We start from the raw sequence: 14,363 nt of genomic DNA on the forward strand, positions 1-14,363 counted from the left end.
CGGGTAACGCCCCTGGGCTGGGCCCGAGCCGGGGCCGCCGCACCGCCCTCACGGAAATGGGCTCAAACGGGGCGGGTTTGGGGTCGGAACACGCCCTCACGGAAATGGGCTCAAACAGGGCGGGTGTGGAGTCCGGGCGTGCCCGTGGCCTCCGCGCCGCCCTCACACAAATGCGCTCGAACAGGGCGGGTTTGGGGTCGGAACACGCCCACATGGAATGGGATCAAACAGGGCGGGTTTGGAGTCCGAAGACGCCCGAGGCCTCCGCGCCGCCCTCGCACAAATGGGCTCAAACGGGGCGGGTTTGGGGTCGGAACACGCCCGAGGTCTCTGTGCCGCCCTCACGGAAATGGGCTCAAACAGGGCGGGTTTGGGGTCGGAAATGGCCTCACGGAAATGGGCTCAAATACAGGGCGGGTTTGGGGTCGGAAATGGGCTCAAACGGGGCGGGTTTGGGGTCGGAAATGGCCTCACGGAAATGGGCTCAAATACAGGGCGGGTTTGGGGTCGGAAATAGGCTCAAACGGGGCGGGTTTGGGGTCGAACACGCCCTCATGGAAATGAACTCAAACAGGGCGGTTTTGGGGTCGGAACGGCGCGGGGTTTCTGCGCCGCCCTCACGGAAATGGGCTCGAACAGGGCGGGTTTGGAGTCCGAACGTGCCCGTGGCCTCCGTGCCGCCCTCACAAAAATGGGCTCAAAGAGGTTCAAAGAGCTGTGAAAAATTAGGTTCTTGCCTAAATCCTTCAGTTCTGGAGTAGTTTCAATGTGTCCATTTTCCAAGTCTTTCCTGAAAAATACCTTCAAATGCAAGTTTAACGCAAATTTGTAAAAGGCTTCTTCATAGTAGAACTAGAGACCTGTTTGTCAGTCCCAGAAATAATACAGCTTATGTGATACCATAGCTTTTGTGGATGTTTAAAATTTGTATTTTTAGAATCTGAATACTCCTTTGTAGCAATGTTATTCCAAAAGATCCTTTTACATCTCAGGCCTCAGAAATAACCACTGTGTCTGTCTTGAGATAGATTAGGACAGTTCAGTGGGAGTGGAGGGATCACGTAGTCCAGCAGTGTTTTTATGGCATAACACAAGGGTTATGTGTCACTGTATGACTTCAGTCCCATGGGATTCAGACTCTGGATTGCAGATTCTGGTTGAACACAGCCACCACAATTGACAGTTAAGTCACAGATGTAAAATATAATTATGGGAAGTGGGTTCCTAAATACTGGCTTCCAAACCACTTCATTCAAGTAGAACCTCCACTAATGTTCTGTAAGAGGTGGTTGGAGCTCCAGCATCATCAAGCAGTGAGGGAGAACAGGATTTTCAGGTTCTGAGGTTTGAGTAAATCGCATTTATTACAGATGATGCTCTGCTACCTGAGGGCAATGAGATCTCTGGCAAAGATAATCACAGGGATTTGCTCTAATAGTCACTGAACACCGGGAAAATATTTTGGATTTATGGTTTACCTCAAAAATGAGGTCAGGATCAATTGGGGAAACATGTTACCTCAGCCAGGACACAAAGGTGATGAACTCTAGGGTTGTCAACAAGAGGAACTTACTTCCTACTCCAAGATAACAACAGTTCAGTCTAGCTTTTCCCTTCTAAAACAAAATGAACTATGTACAGGCAATGAAATGCTGTTGTTAGACATAACAGTTGTAATTTTAGTTGTAAAAAAAGCTTGTGTAAAAGATTTCACTTCCTGATATCCTATATGTACTTAAGAAATTTGGTCTGATAATGAGAAAAAACAAACTGTAATAATAAAAGAAATATCGAGGAGGGTGAGGGAAAGTATGACAACTAAAGTATGGGATAGGAGCTGATAGCTTTAAAATTTAAATCAAATGGAAGATTCCTGAGCATTGAAAGAAAGTTAATTTAACTCCAGTCCCTTAGAAGTGCTGGTCACATCCATGTTCTTCACACGTGGCAGACCTTAAATAAAAATCATCATCGCAAGAAGTCTCAGGAAAAAACTTAACGGCATAAAGTTTGAAAAATATTCCTTTTCAAGTCTGATAAAGGTCCTCTTAGGGTATCACAGAAGAAAGGGGGGCGTTAGCCATTCAATTTTAAAAAGTTTCAATGCTTTTTCTTTTAAACTGCAAAGCGACAGAAGACACTAAAAATCTCGAAAGCATCAGTGTCTATATTCATCTGCAATTTCAAAACTCTGTAAGAAAGCTACATTTACCATAATGTTTGTTTCATAAGACAAGATTGATTGATTAATTTTTTCAGTCAATCAGCATATGATCTGTAATTTCCTTTAACTGGTTTTCATCCCAGCATCTTGAATCCCCAGAGGAATCTTCTTTTTTTCTGGAAGTAAGTCTTGAAGTAAATTGTCCTCCTTGTCCACAGTGACGTGAATTTCAGTTTCTTTGTTCAAGGCATTTTCTTCTTTTGAAAGGAGGGTTTCTTCCCCTGTTGGGGAACACCAGGGAGTGTGCCCATTATCCCTGCCAATTGAACTAATCTGCTCAGGGCACTGGGAGCTGCAGTCTGGTCTACAAAATTTAACAATGCACGTCACATTCACCTGCGTTCCTCCGTTACCAGAATGTTCTGTCAAACAACACAAAACACAGAAGAATGAAACCAGAACATGGCAGCTGGATTCTTTATCCAGCTCTTTGACTTACAGTTAAAATAGACACTAAATATCTTTTTGCTTCACTTAATTTAGTCAAGCTGGTTGAGTTGGTTTTGTAACATTTTGGTACCATAAAATCCACGTATCTCTCCAGAAATAAAAAGGCTGCCAAAATTAATGCAGAGACCTGGATTGCAAACAATTCCCTGCCCATCTGTTGTCATTTCAAATGCTTTTGACAATGTTCTTTTGTAACTGCTCTCTTTGGCTTCTACTCCCACTCACAGGTAAGTGCCAACCACCTGATCCCCCAGCCCCTAAATCCCTGTTTGTCCACTGAGAAAATTCTCTTTACTGTCTCAGGATGGCAACTTAAAACAACCATTTTTTTCTTTTCAAAAGTTACTAAATTTTCTCTCTGCTGAACAGGACTCAGATGTTTTATCCTGCCATTTAAACTTCTGCTAAAAAGACTCATAACTGATAAATATCAGGAGGTTCTGGATCATTCAGAATCATTACTACCTGAACTCTCAGAGCTGTGTCTGTCTTCACTCAGGAATTTAGAACCTTCAGGAGGTGAATGTTGCTGCTGAAATCCTCCTGAGTTTTTATTTTCATAATTCTCTTTACTTATTACACTGATGGTTGCAGATCCAGTTGGATTCGGGATACTACTGCTGGACCCAGAAGTTTCCAAGAGATGCTGTTGTTCCTGTTCAGAACTCCTGGAGTTCTGCAATTCTGGATCTCTGACTTTTTTGTCACACTGTTTTTCTGGAGGAGAAAAAGGCTGGAACATTTGCAGAGAAATGCAAAATGTTAATATTAAAAAACAAAAACCAAGCAACCCACTAGCAAAGAACTGGTCAGTATTTTGGCAGCTAAAGAAACCAGTGATGATTGGAACTAGAGGAGCTTTAATGTCCCTTCCAATCCAAGCCATTCTGTAATTATTTTCATTTGCATAGTGATGGGTGCAAGTAAAGTCCATAACAGCTCATTAGGGGTTCAACAAAATAACCCATCTCCTGAAGGCACCCACAGCACTGCTCTGATTACTTAGGGACCAAAGGCTGTCAGATTTAGTTTTCCAAACCCCACCTGGGTTTTAGTGCTGTTTTCAGCCTCACATAAAGGGAGGGTGGGACATTATGTGGGATATATAATGTACATCTTACACCCTAGCTTGGGGACCAAACCACTGTGTTCTCACTGCAGTTTTCTTGCTGCTGTGCAGTTTTTTCTACTGGTAATTAGGTGAGAGTTTATGATTTCTGTGTAACTTTTAAAGAAATGGAAGAGATAGAAAGAGAGGACACTCACCAAATCTGCTTCTGTAGCTGCTGCAGAGTGCACAGGGGCTGCCAGTGAGCAAAGACAGTTTATTAGCACCCAAACCTGTCCCATTTGCAACAGCTGCACCCTAAACTAGGCTGAGTGATCCCCTGCTCCTGGAATAAACTTCAAATACACATTTATTACACACAGTTTGGAAACATTGAAACCTGTATTGCATTAATTTTGTCACTTAAATTTAGCCAGGAAGCAAAGAGAAGCCTCGGCATTAATTCATAATTTTTCTTGTATAGCGTCAGTGAGAAAAGGTATTGATGACAATAAACCAGATTCATGTCTGTTTAATTATTACCTTGAAATTGTCTGATATTTAAATGATGAGGTACCAAATATTTAAAAAGCTTCAGCAGAAGCACAACTGTTGCACAGTTCCAAGGCTGTTGTGTATTTAGACAATTACCTAAAATCTGAGGAATAAGACAGATTTGAAGAAAACTGGCATCTTCTAAGACACTAATTTCAGTCAACCACCAGGCTCAGGTTAATGGGAAATAAGGCAACACTTCACAGTTTTTACAGGTTTGCTTGTTTTCACTTCAAGAATCTTACCTTTTTTTTTTGAGACTAAGCAATACCCCAAAATAGCAATTATCAGGATCAATAACAATGGCCCTGCTACTGCTCCTGAAAATAAATAAAAAGAAGAAATTATTTAGCAACTTGATCTAACAAAGGATCAAATAAGGAAAAGGTAGTTTTGTAGTTTCTGTGCATCACTACAAAAGCTAAATGTGTATGTCTGACATTCACATTTGATGCCTTAATTGTCAGACACAAAGGTCTCATTTCAGTCACCACCACTTCATAAAACTGAATTCTCCTCTCCTGAAAAGTGAGGACAGACTTTTGGCCTTGGTCACAAAAGGTATTTCTCTGGGCAAGCAAGAGTTTTTCACATACAAGGCCGAGTAGCTCAAAATGCTCCTAAACATCTCTGCCTTCTGCATGGGCTGTGAACAGGAGAGAGCACATCCACACCTAGGAATGCTGCCAGGACCTTCTGTCTGACAGAAGACTCACAGACCTCTCACCAGGTCAGGTTTGCCTCAGTCCAAAATACAAGATGCAACCTTTCTACCAGCTATAGCAGCAATTATCAGGAAATGCCTTGTATAATCTAGTTTGAGGTTTTTTTAGAAATAATTCCAGGTTTACAAGCACCATAGAATGCAGATGCACAGGTAAAAATGCAGTTCACTACAAGCAGTGTCACATTGAATTAATTGAACCCTTCTGAGGTTGTGTTTGGGTACAGGTGGCTGGTTTTGGAAAGACACTGAGAACTAAATATAAGCTTGGTTCCTGAGCAGACAAAAGTGACTTTAAATGAGTTAAAGCTCACCAGTGATGTGGGACAGGTCAGGTACAGAGTTTAACATGACAGGTTGAGTTATTATTTCAGCTTTGTGGGAAGCTGGGCTTTGGGTGACAAGCAGGTTCAAAATGGTGTGAGGCAGAACTGTGGCTGTTCCTGAGTCACTGCAAACAGTGTCATCCCTGCTGTTCCCAGGGACAGCCACTGATTTACAACTGCAAGAGACAAAAAGAGGCGTTAGGAACACCAGAAAGCCCTGCACAGCTAAGGCTGCTGTTGGACAGAACACTGGCTCACACGGTATGGGGCATGCAGCTGGTGTTGTAGGATTCCTCAGGGGAAAACGTGCCAGGAGGACAAGGTTCACATTGTGTGTCTGTGCTGTCTGTCCCTTTAAACAAAGAGGAAAACTCCAATTACTTATCTGGTGAGAAACAAGAATGAATAATCAGGGTCTGCAAGAGATCCTAGCAGTGATACTGAAGCAGTGCAAAAATGCAGTTTATAACTGTCACAGGAGACATTCACTTGATGCACCCAAAGCAAAGAGAAGATTAACCAGCAGTGAGTTTGGTGCCATTAAAGGTTCAAATGTGGTGCTGCAGACAAAGCTGAGCTTTTCACTGGACTGACTACCATACTGTTGAATTCTGCATCTTCTCAAAATGATTCCTAATTTTTTTTTAATGTTTAGTGTTTCAAATATTTTAAAGTTATTTCTCATTTTGAGACAAATGTATTATCAGGGTGGTAGATTCCATCAACTAATAAAACCAGATCAATTCTGTAGGACAGCATAGAGTCATCATTATTTACTGTACCCAAAATTCCACCTGAAGCCCTTTTTCAAGGATTTTAGGAGTGATTAAGTGGTCTTGGATTTCAGTCACTTTTACAGAATAAATCACACAGTAGAGCAAAATGAAGATTAAGTTGGATTGGGAACTTTATGATATATGACAGTAAGAAATTGCAACGTGTTGTCACTTTGGATACATCTCTGGAGAACACTGTTACTCTGGTTAGTGCCCGCTTGCTTAGAATGTAAAAATAAACCCTAAAAGGAATGCACAACCATAGGGAATTGGCCAGAATAAATGTGCAGTAAGCAGAGTGTTCAAAATCAAATTACCTCTTCTGGAAACCCGGTAACCTTTGCCGCATTTTTTGTGTGTTCTACACACTTCACAGTACTCATCCAGCTTGAAAACACAGTACTTGTGGGGTGGGCAGCTACAGATCCTGTCCTGGGACCTTGTGCACGTTTGATTCTGTACAAGCCCTGGTTTTCAAACAAAAATAAAGCAAGATGTCATTGACAGCATTTAAAATCACAGCCCGCGGTGTTTCGAGTGAACATGAGGTGATGTTCACATACAAGTTTTGGGCTTGTGTAGCACCATAAACCAAATGTGTTATATGCCCCAATGTCTACATTTTCAGAAGAGTTTTCTCTCTCTAGGCAAGGAGAAATTTGCACCTGCAGAGTGCACACTTAGAACTCTGTGCCTGCAGTTGTCATAACCCCAAACATGGCCATTTGTGTTCACCACTGCCATACCTGGTGGCCACACTGAGATTTTCAGTCTGTGCAGATCATGTCACTGTATTTAATGTGTTTGGAGATTTTACTACAGATACTTTCATATTGGAATTAAGCAGCTTTGTAATATTATCTATTTAGGCAAGACCAAAGGTCCTTTCAACTTAGACTGTATCCTTAAAACTTACTTCTCAGTGAATCAAGTATATAATGTTCTACACCAATTACCATTAGAAATGATGGAGAACAGCATGACTGAGTTCATTCATGCAGCCCAAAGTACAGGTGTTGGTACAATGTTCTACCTTAGGTACTGTTCAGCTGCTTCGGTGACAGAACCAGTGCGCTCTCACTGACTGCTTAAAATAATAAAATAACCCAACGTTTATTTTGCAAAATAAAGCCATGTTTACTGTTGTCACTTCAGCAGACAAAATGAGAAATGACAGGTTGCTGGAAATGTAATTATCCATTTACCCATGTCCAACTCAGGTATTAAGGTCTCTCAATGGGATGTTACAAGCAGGAGCTTATTCTACTGATGGCATTTGGAATATTTTAGTGATGTAGTGCCTTAGCTTTTAATAATATAAGATTGGTGGCTCATTTTTAGGACTTAAAAAGAAAAAGGGCCAGGGCTCCCTGCAAGATTTTTCCTTGATTCCTATCCCTAAATCTTGCACATTCCAAAAGCATGAGGACTATACAAGTGATTGACCAAATCTCCTGGGTTTCTTAGGAGAAAAGACAAGTTTCTACCAAGCCCAGTCTTGGAGCAAGCCCCTTTACTAATCCAAGCCTACCTTTCCTGCAGGGTGCTGAGCAGGCAAAGCACTGTGGAGAATGATTCCAGATGGCTGTGTACGTTTTAGGTCTGCAGGGGCTGCACTTGGTGTCCACAGTGTGACTGCAGCTCCCTGTCCTATACTGACCTATTAAAAGAAAAATAACTCAAACCAAATCAGAGAAAATATCTTGGAGAATCTGTTTTTCAAAGAAGAGGCCCTGGAGGTGAACCAAATTAATTATTTCAAAGACTTTGTTTCTCCCTGTACTTAATTAAAGTTTTGCATTCTGCATCCTACATCTTGCTAATGATCTAGGCTGATTCACTGAACACTACATAACACAACTGAAAAGTTTTACTTATGAATTCTCATCTTTCATCTGTCATGAACAAAGGAAGTTTGACAGATCTATCTAGATAATTTCAGTTAATTCAAGAAACTGCAGCTGTTTCAGCAAATACTGATTTCCTGTTTAAACTTCCGGATCCGACAGACACTCAGCATTTATGGAGACAAATTTTCTTTGCTCAGCATGTAATGAGAAAAAAAAAAGGCAGTTTTTTTTCTGTATCTAATATAATAATATAGTTGCAACTTATTGCATAAAATCTATGACCAAAATATCCAAAGAACATTACTATCCCCGCCAAAAAACCAATCCCAAAATCCACAGACAATGACTTTGGCTAACTGCATGTCACTTATAATCACCCCTGGAGTGTTAAATGTGACAGCTCAGAGCAGACAGTGTCTGCAGTCCTGTCCCCAGTGTGACAGTGCTCTGCAGTGTCTGATTTACAGTAAAAGACAGCAACTCCCTTAATGAGCAATGACAGATCGACCTGTCCAATGGACAGCCCCTTAGATAAGTGATATTATCATAGCACAGAAACAAAGCTTTATTTCATGCCCTGTTTTATAATATATATTTTTATTGGTGGGCTAGGGTCTGTGTTGCCTACTTTTTCTAATTCCCTTTGTGAGTGTTGCTTCCCCTCCAATGTTGACTAAAATTACCTGAATTACTTTAATGAAAACCTCATGCAGAGCTGTGCTTACACAAGCTCAGAAACTACCTCCTGGTAAGTCCCAGCCCAGTTAACCTTGAAGGAGAATTCCAGTTCTGATGGACAATGTGTCTCTTTGGCAGGTGTTTTGTAATCATAGTGTTTTGTTGTCTTTGTTGAGGAAGAATGCATTACAACAACAAAAATCTGATACACTTTGGATGTATAAGTAATCAAAATACACTATGATCATCTGAAAACTGAGTGAATTTGGCTCTGTAAAGTAATAGTTTGAATGATAACCTACCTGGAGGGCACTGGCTGCAGCATTTATTAAGTTCTTCATCATAGAATTCAGTGCTGGGATCGTTGCATTGTGCAAGCTGTGGTGTGTAAGGCAATGAATATTCCTAGGAGAAATCAAGGGGAAGTCATGAGTAACAAGTCCATTCTGATCCTGAATTAGAGACTCAAAAGAGACAAATACCTAAAGAGCAGTGCAGTTACAAGCACGTTCCTTTCCAAGGCACCAGTGAAGCTCCATGAAACAGCACAGAGCAGATGCCAGGAGGCTGCAGGGCCATGAGCAGCTAACGAGCTGCATGTGACTCTTCTGAGGTTCCTTTGTTTTCCACACCACCACAAAGTGATTTCTCCAGGTTTTAGGTTCAAAAGAGTGCAGTGGAACTTTGGGATTAGCATCACACCCAGTCACTACTGAATCCCCCAAAATAAAGAGCTGAGTGCCTTCTCCTCAGCTGCCATGGCTCAAACAACATCTGACAAAACATCAGAGAAACCGAAATTCCTACCTGTGGGTTTGTGGGAGAAACATTTACTGTAAAGTGGCTTAAAAACTTCAGTCAGTCTTTCCAAAGAAAAGGGAAAAAGGCTTTTATCTTTCCAGATACTCTGTGATTCCTTCCTGAGCAAGAAAGGCCTTGATGTTTTGAAAATGATGGCTCCAAAAACTGCACGGCTGCTTCTGAGAAGCAGCACCTTTTCAGAAGGTGCAGACAAATATGCAGGTTAAATGCATTAGAGACAATCATGAAATAAATACAGGGTGCCTAATTTCAGCTCACACTGATCAGCACAGCTCAATGAACAAGTGTCAGATTATTTGATGACTTACAGACTATTTTCAAAGGGAAAAATACACTCACTTTAAAAAGGCTCCTGTTAGGTAGGACAAGCGTAGGAGTTTCCTGCTAGACCAAAAAGGCACTGTTAAAAAAGGATGTGACACTGCTCAGCTTTAAGGCATCATTGCAGTCTGAAGAGATTGCTCCATGAATAATCTACACACATTTAGAGGAATCATTACTGAAATGAGAAATCAAAACAGGAACAAGATCTTGGGAGGCCGGTAATGAAAATATCCTTCCGCCTTACTGAAAAACATGTTGAACACCTATTGTGGCTTCACATTACTGACAAAGGAAATTAATGATTCCCACCCTCAGCAATTGCTTAAAGGGAATTCAGCATTTTCTTATGCAGCTCATTGAAATATTCTACCTCTTATTTAGCTGTGATCAGAAACAGGATTTTGTCAACCTACTCAAAAAAACCCTTGTCTGAGAATGTGAAGGCAGAGAAAAGTCTATATATCATAGGATGGACAATGATAAATCATCCTGTTTCCAAACTTGAGCTACCACTAAAATTTGATGAAGGAGAAAAGGGCTCTGCTCATACCAAAAATATTTTTCATTAAGTTACTTTTTTATTAGAAGAGGAAAGATCAAGTGTTGTCATCCCATTTTTGTAGTCACTATGATCAACTTCATTAAAAATAGCAGTTGAGAGCCTTTTCAAAACATAAGGCTTCACTGCAAGAGCAGACATGGGGAAAAAAAAAGGAGAAATACAATAAACCACATCACAAATGACCCTGCTGGTGAGGTTTCCTGGCCAAAAAAAATAAAAAGTTCTTATCTCTTGCTCTTCCCTGTCTGTTGTAAATCCTGCCCTGTGAGCTGCAGACACAGGAAAACCTGTCAGTTGCTGGGTTCACACCTGTTTCTCTGAAGTTGTGCTTGGAAGGATCTCTCTGCTGTCTGATACAATCTCCCTGAAATTTTATCTGATGAGCTGTGGCTCTCAGTGACTTATAATTGACAATTTCTTCCCAAATGTCCTCAAAGAACATTATGGGAAACTAAAAGGGGGTTGTGACTGGCTTAGGCACAATTTACACACACGTGCTCAGCTTGGTTTGCCCTGGAAGGATTCATTTAGTAGACCCCAGTTTTCTAGCAATTTCACCAATCCTAAAGTCTGAGTTGGGCCATAGAAGATTTCTGTCTGGCCTCCAGATGCATTGGCTACTTTGGACTGAAAGACTGATGAGTAGAGGCCTGATTCTATGTCACAATCTTTGCATTTTTTTAGTGCTTGTAGCTCTCACAAGACTTTATTTTATCCTGTTTTTACTGTGATTCAGTGTCTTACAAGCAGATTGTGTGAAGGGAAACTATCCTGATGCTGCACATTTTGCATTACAGGCTCAGAACTTCTCAGTCTAAATAGCAGTGCCTAATGGCAGCTGATTTAAAAGAAATTTGTAAGGACAAAATTAAGACTTTGGAAGACTTCATTTAATTTAACAGGTACAAGAAGAAATAAAACACCTCATATGTGTATCAGTAGAGGCACAAACATTCTTAAACATGAAATTTAGTCTAGCTCTATGCACATCAAATTAAGCAATACATTTTGGCATAGAAATGGGTAAGCTATGTTTGCCTTTGACTTCATAACTCACTAGGGAGATTCTTGCAATGCCTCTGCATTAAGCAATAACTAAGAAATTACATACACAAAGTCAGTGACTCCAGACTCTCTGGAGTTCCTGCATTGTTTGGATCATTTTCCTGTTTGCACTGCAGATATTACCATACAGGTGACCTAATTTGTCCCTGGAGAGCAGTGGGCTAACAGTAATCTCCACACCAACTGAAAGTGCTTTATGTGTAATTGAATTTAAGTATCTTAAATAATAAAAATAAAACATGTTAATATAATGGATGAATCTATAAAAATCCATTCATATAACACTCATTTTCATTTCATTTTCACTCAAAGCCATCTAAACAAAGATATGTAAGCATGTATTTTAATCCTAATTCACATATCTACATTTCTATTGATCTCCTTTTCAAACATTTGCCTTCAAACTTAAGCTGTCAGTCAGAGGAGTCTGAAGAGGAACTACATTTGTGTGCAATGTTCTTCACGCACGTGAAACCACAATGAAGTCACTGAGGTCTCTGGTGTAAAATCTGTTTCTATGGAAAGGACTTGAGACACAGAGGCACTATTTGCTGAGCTAGCAGACCTACTGGAGACAGGAAAAAAACAGAATTCTGTCTAAAATATTTAAACTTCTCATTTAAAAAAAAATTCTGTTGACGTTCAGTTACCAGATAACAGCATTGCCCAAATCAGCTGCAGTTGTATCAGGCTGTACCAACTTTACTCAAACTATAAAGTTTCTTTCAAAGCTGCTGTGCTGCACATCTCTCAAAGATTATGGTCCATTATGTGAATTATTTTCCCATCCTATATCACACTTTACTTCTGTGAAGCAGGAGTCCTTGCACAGCCACACACCAACAGATTTACAGTTCAGCATCCCCCCTCCATGAGGAAACAGTGTCTGCTTTCTGCCAGGAACTCTGCTTCATTGCCACTCACTATCAGAATATCAAAACATCTTCCCAGAATGACAAAGCTGGGGGATGCACAGAATATGGAAGCTGTTCACAACAGACAAAAATTATAGAAGTCCAACTTTGTAGGAAGACAAGGTATAATTTATTATATATGTATTTGGGAAAACATACGTATTTCACCAGTTCTTCTCTTTGAAAACTTCAGGCTGTTACTGATAACCTTGGTGATTCAATTGTTCAAAATGGCAAAAATAATGTTCAGTTCCCGTGCCTAACACAGGGACTGAGGCTGGGAACTTTCAGAGACTTCCAGATAAATGAGAAAAAACCCGAGAAGTAGTGTCACTCAAGAACTATTGCTGTGCCAGTTTGTCTCCCTCAAAAATAAAGTTTTGTGTAACAAATCACTGTTAAAAATTGATATAACAGGCATGGGTTTTTTTCCTGCTCTGTGGCAGGTGTGGTATTACTGAAACTACTGTGTTTGTTTTTCTAACTTTACATATAAGCTTTTCCTTATTTTGTCACAGTGCAAAAAGTGATGCAGAATGTTTCTGTCATTATTTCCATCATTATGTTTCAGTCATATTTAGAGTGAGAGGAGAGCTAATTCCTTTTGAACCAAAGCCCCTTGCTCAGCATGAAACATGATAAACTTAAATTCTGGTGGTAAGTTCTGCTACAATTCTGAGACTGTCCCTTCTCTGTCTGCTTTATCCTATCCACTGCAAGGTGTCCAGTAAATCAGGTTCAAAACACTCTCACATTAAAACCAGATCTGAATTAAAAAATAGTGAGAAACAGTTAAAATAATTATTTTAATATATTATCAGCTTACTGTAGCACCCCATACTCCTTAAAAGACCACTGTGTAATTCCAGGTTCAATGCACATTCTGACATCCTCACCTGATTTCACTGAACCTTTGCTTATCCAGCCTCAATTCCTATGATTAAATAACCATGTAAATAACAGAAATATCCCATAAGAACACAGAGACCTGGATGTCTCAGCAACATTTCTATAACTATCTTCATAATCCTGAACATTTTAAAACCAGACAGAAAAGTGCTATCAGAAGGCAAACAGATCCCATGGAGCTCTTTGGATGGCACAGTTACAAACCCTCACTGCCAAACACAATGTGCAGCAGCTGGATATGGAATAGAACAGTAACAGCTGCAGTTCATCAGATCTTCATGCAAATTAAAAGACTTTTATATTTAAATAGAGAAGAGTTCTAGGGAACCAACAGAGCAGAACAATTCTTCCTGTGTAAACAATGTCATATAGATATGGGTCTACACTCTGCACTTGCCAGGATGCTCGCCACGGTTTTTACAAACATTCAAATAAGCCTGCAAAATCAACCTATTTCCGCTGAAAATCCAGGAAAAATTATTAGTCATTCCTTGGGGAAGCCAAGAAGTAACAACAACACAGACAAAGGCTGAGCTTTGAAGTTTTAAGAGCAGGACTTGAGATTGCTCTAGAGATCACAGTGAATGCAGCCCAAGCCCAGGGGCACAGAGGGGACAAGGAACAGACAGGTGACAAGGGGCAGGAGAGAAGGGACAGGTGACAAGGGACAGGTGACAAGGGACAGACAAGTGACAAGGGAGAGACAGGTGACAAGGGGCAGGAGAGAAGGAACAGGTGACAAGCGACAGGTGACAAGGGACAGACAAGTGACAAGGGAGAGACAGGTGACAAGGGGCAGGAGACAAGGGACAAGGGGCAGGAGACATGAGACAGGTGACAAGGGACAGACAAGCGACAAGGGACAGGTGACAAGGGACAGGTGGCAAGGGGCAGACAAGGGACAGGTGACAAGGGACAAACAGGCAACAAGGGGCAGGAGACAAGGGACAGGTGACAAGGAACAGACAGGCGACAAGGGGCAGACAGGTGACAAATGGAGCGCACACACAGCAGTGAGCCGCTGCCTCCAGGGCGGCATCACCAGGCGATGCCCGCGGGCGTTTCCCCCGCGGCGCTCCCGCCCTGCGGCGCTCCCGCATCCCCGGAGCAGCATCCCGGGAGCAGCGCCCCTGCCC

General features: G+C 41.2%; 1 protein-coding gene across 1 annotated transcript; it reads right to left on the reverse strand.

Annotated features, from left to right (window-relative positions):
• Positions 1-1,217: 1,217 nt before the first annotated feature.
• Positions 1,218-9,391, reverse strand: LOC102038421 (tumor necrosis factor receptor superfamily member 1B). The gene is made up of 10 exons (XM_014309669.2): positions 9,374-9,391; positions 8,934-9,036; positions 7,635-7,763; positions 6,421-6,570; positions 5,586-5,679; positions 5,316-5,503; positions 4,523-4,597; positions 3,941-3,978; positions 3,140-3,407; positions 1,218-2,586 (listed from the first exon to the last, which is right to left on the reverse strand). The coding sequence occupies exons 1-10, from the start codon at positions 9,389-9,391 to the stop codon at positions 2,288-2,290; spliced, it is 1,362 nt and encodes a 453-aa protein (XP_014165144.1). The 3' UTR covers positions 1,218-2,287.
• Between the last annotated feature and the right edge of the window lie 4,972 nt (positions 9,392-14,363).

The sequence above is a fragment of the Geospiza fortis genome, unplaced genomic scaffold, assembly GCF_000277835.1.
Source record: "Geospiza fortis unplaced genomic scaffold, GeoFor_1.0 scaffold132, whole genome shotgun sequence".
Taxonomy (NCBI): domain Eukaryota; kingdom Metazoa; phylum Chordata; class Aves; order Passeriformes; family Thraupidae; genus Geospiza; species Geospiza fortis.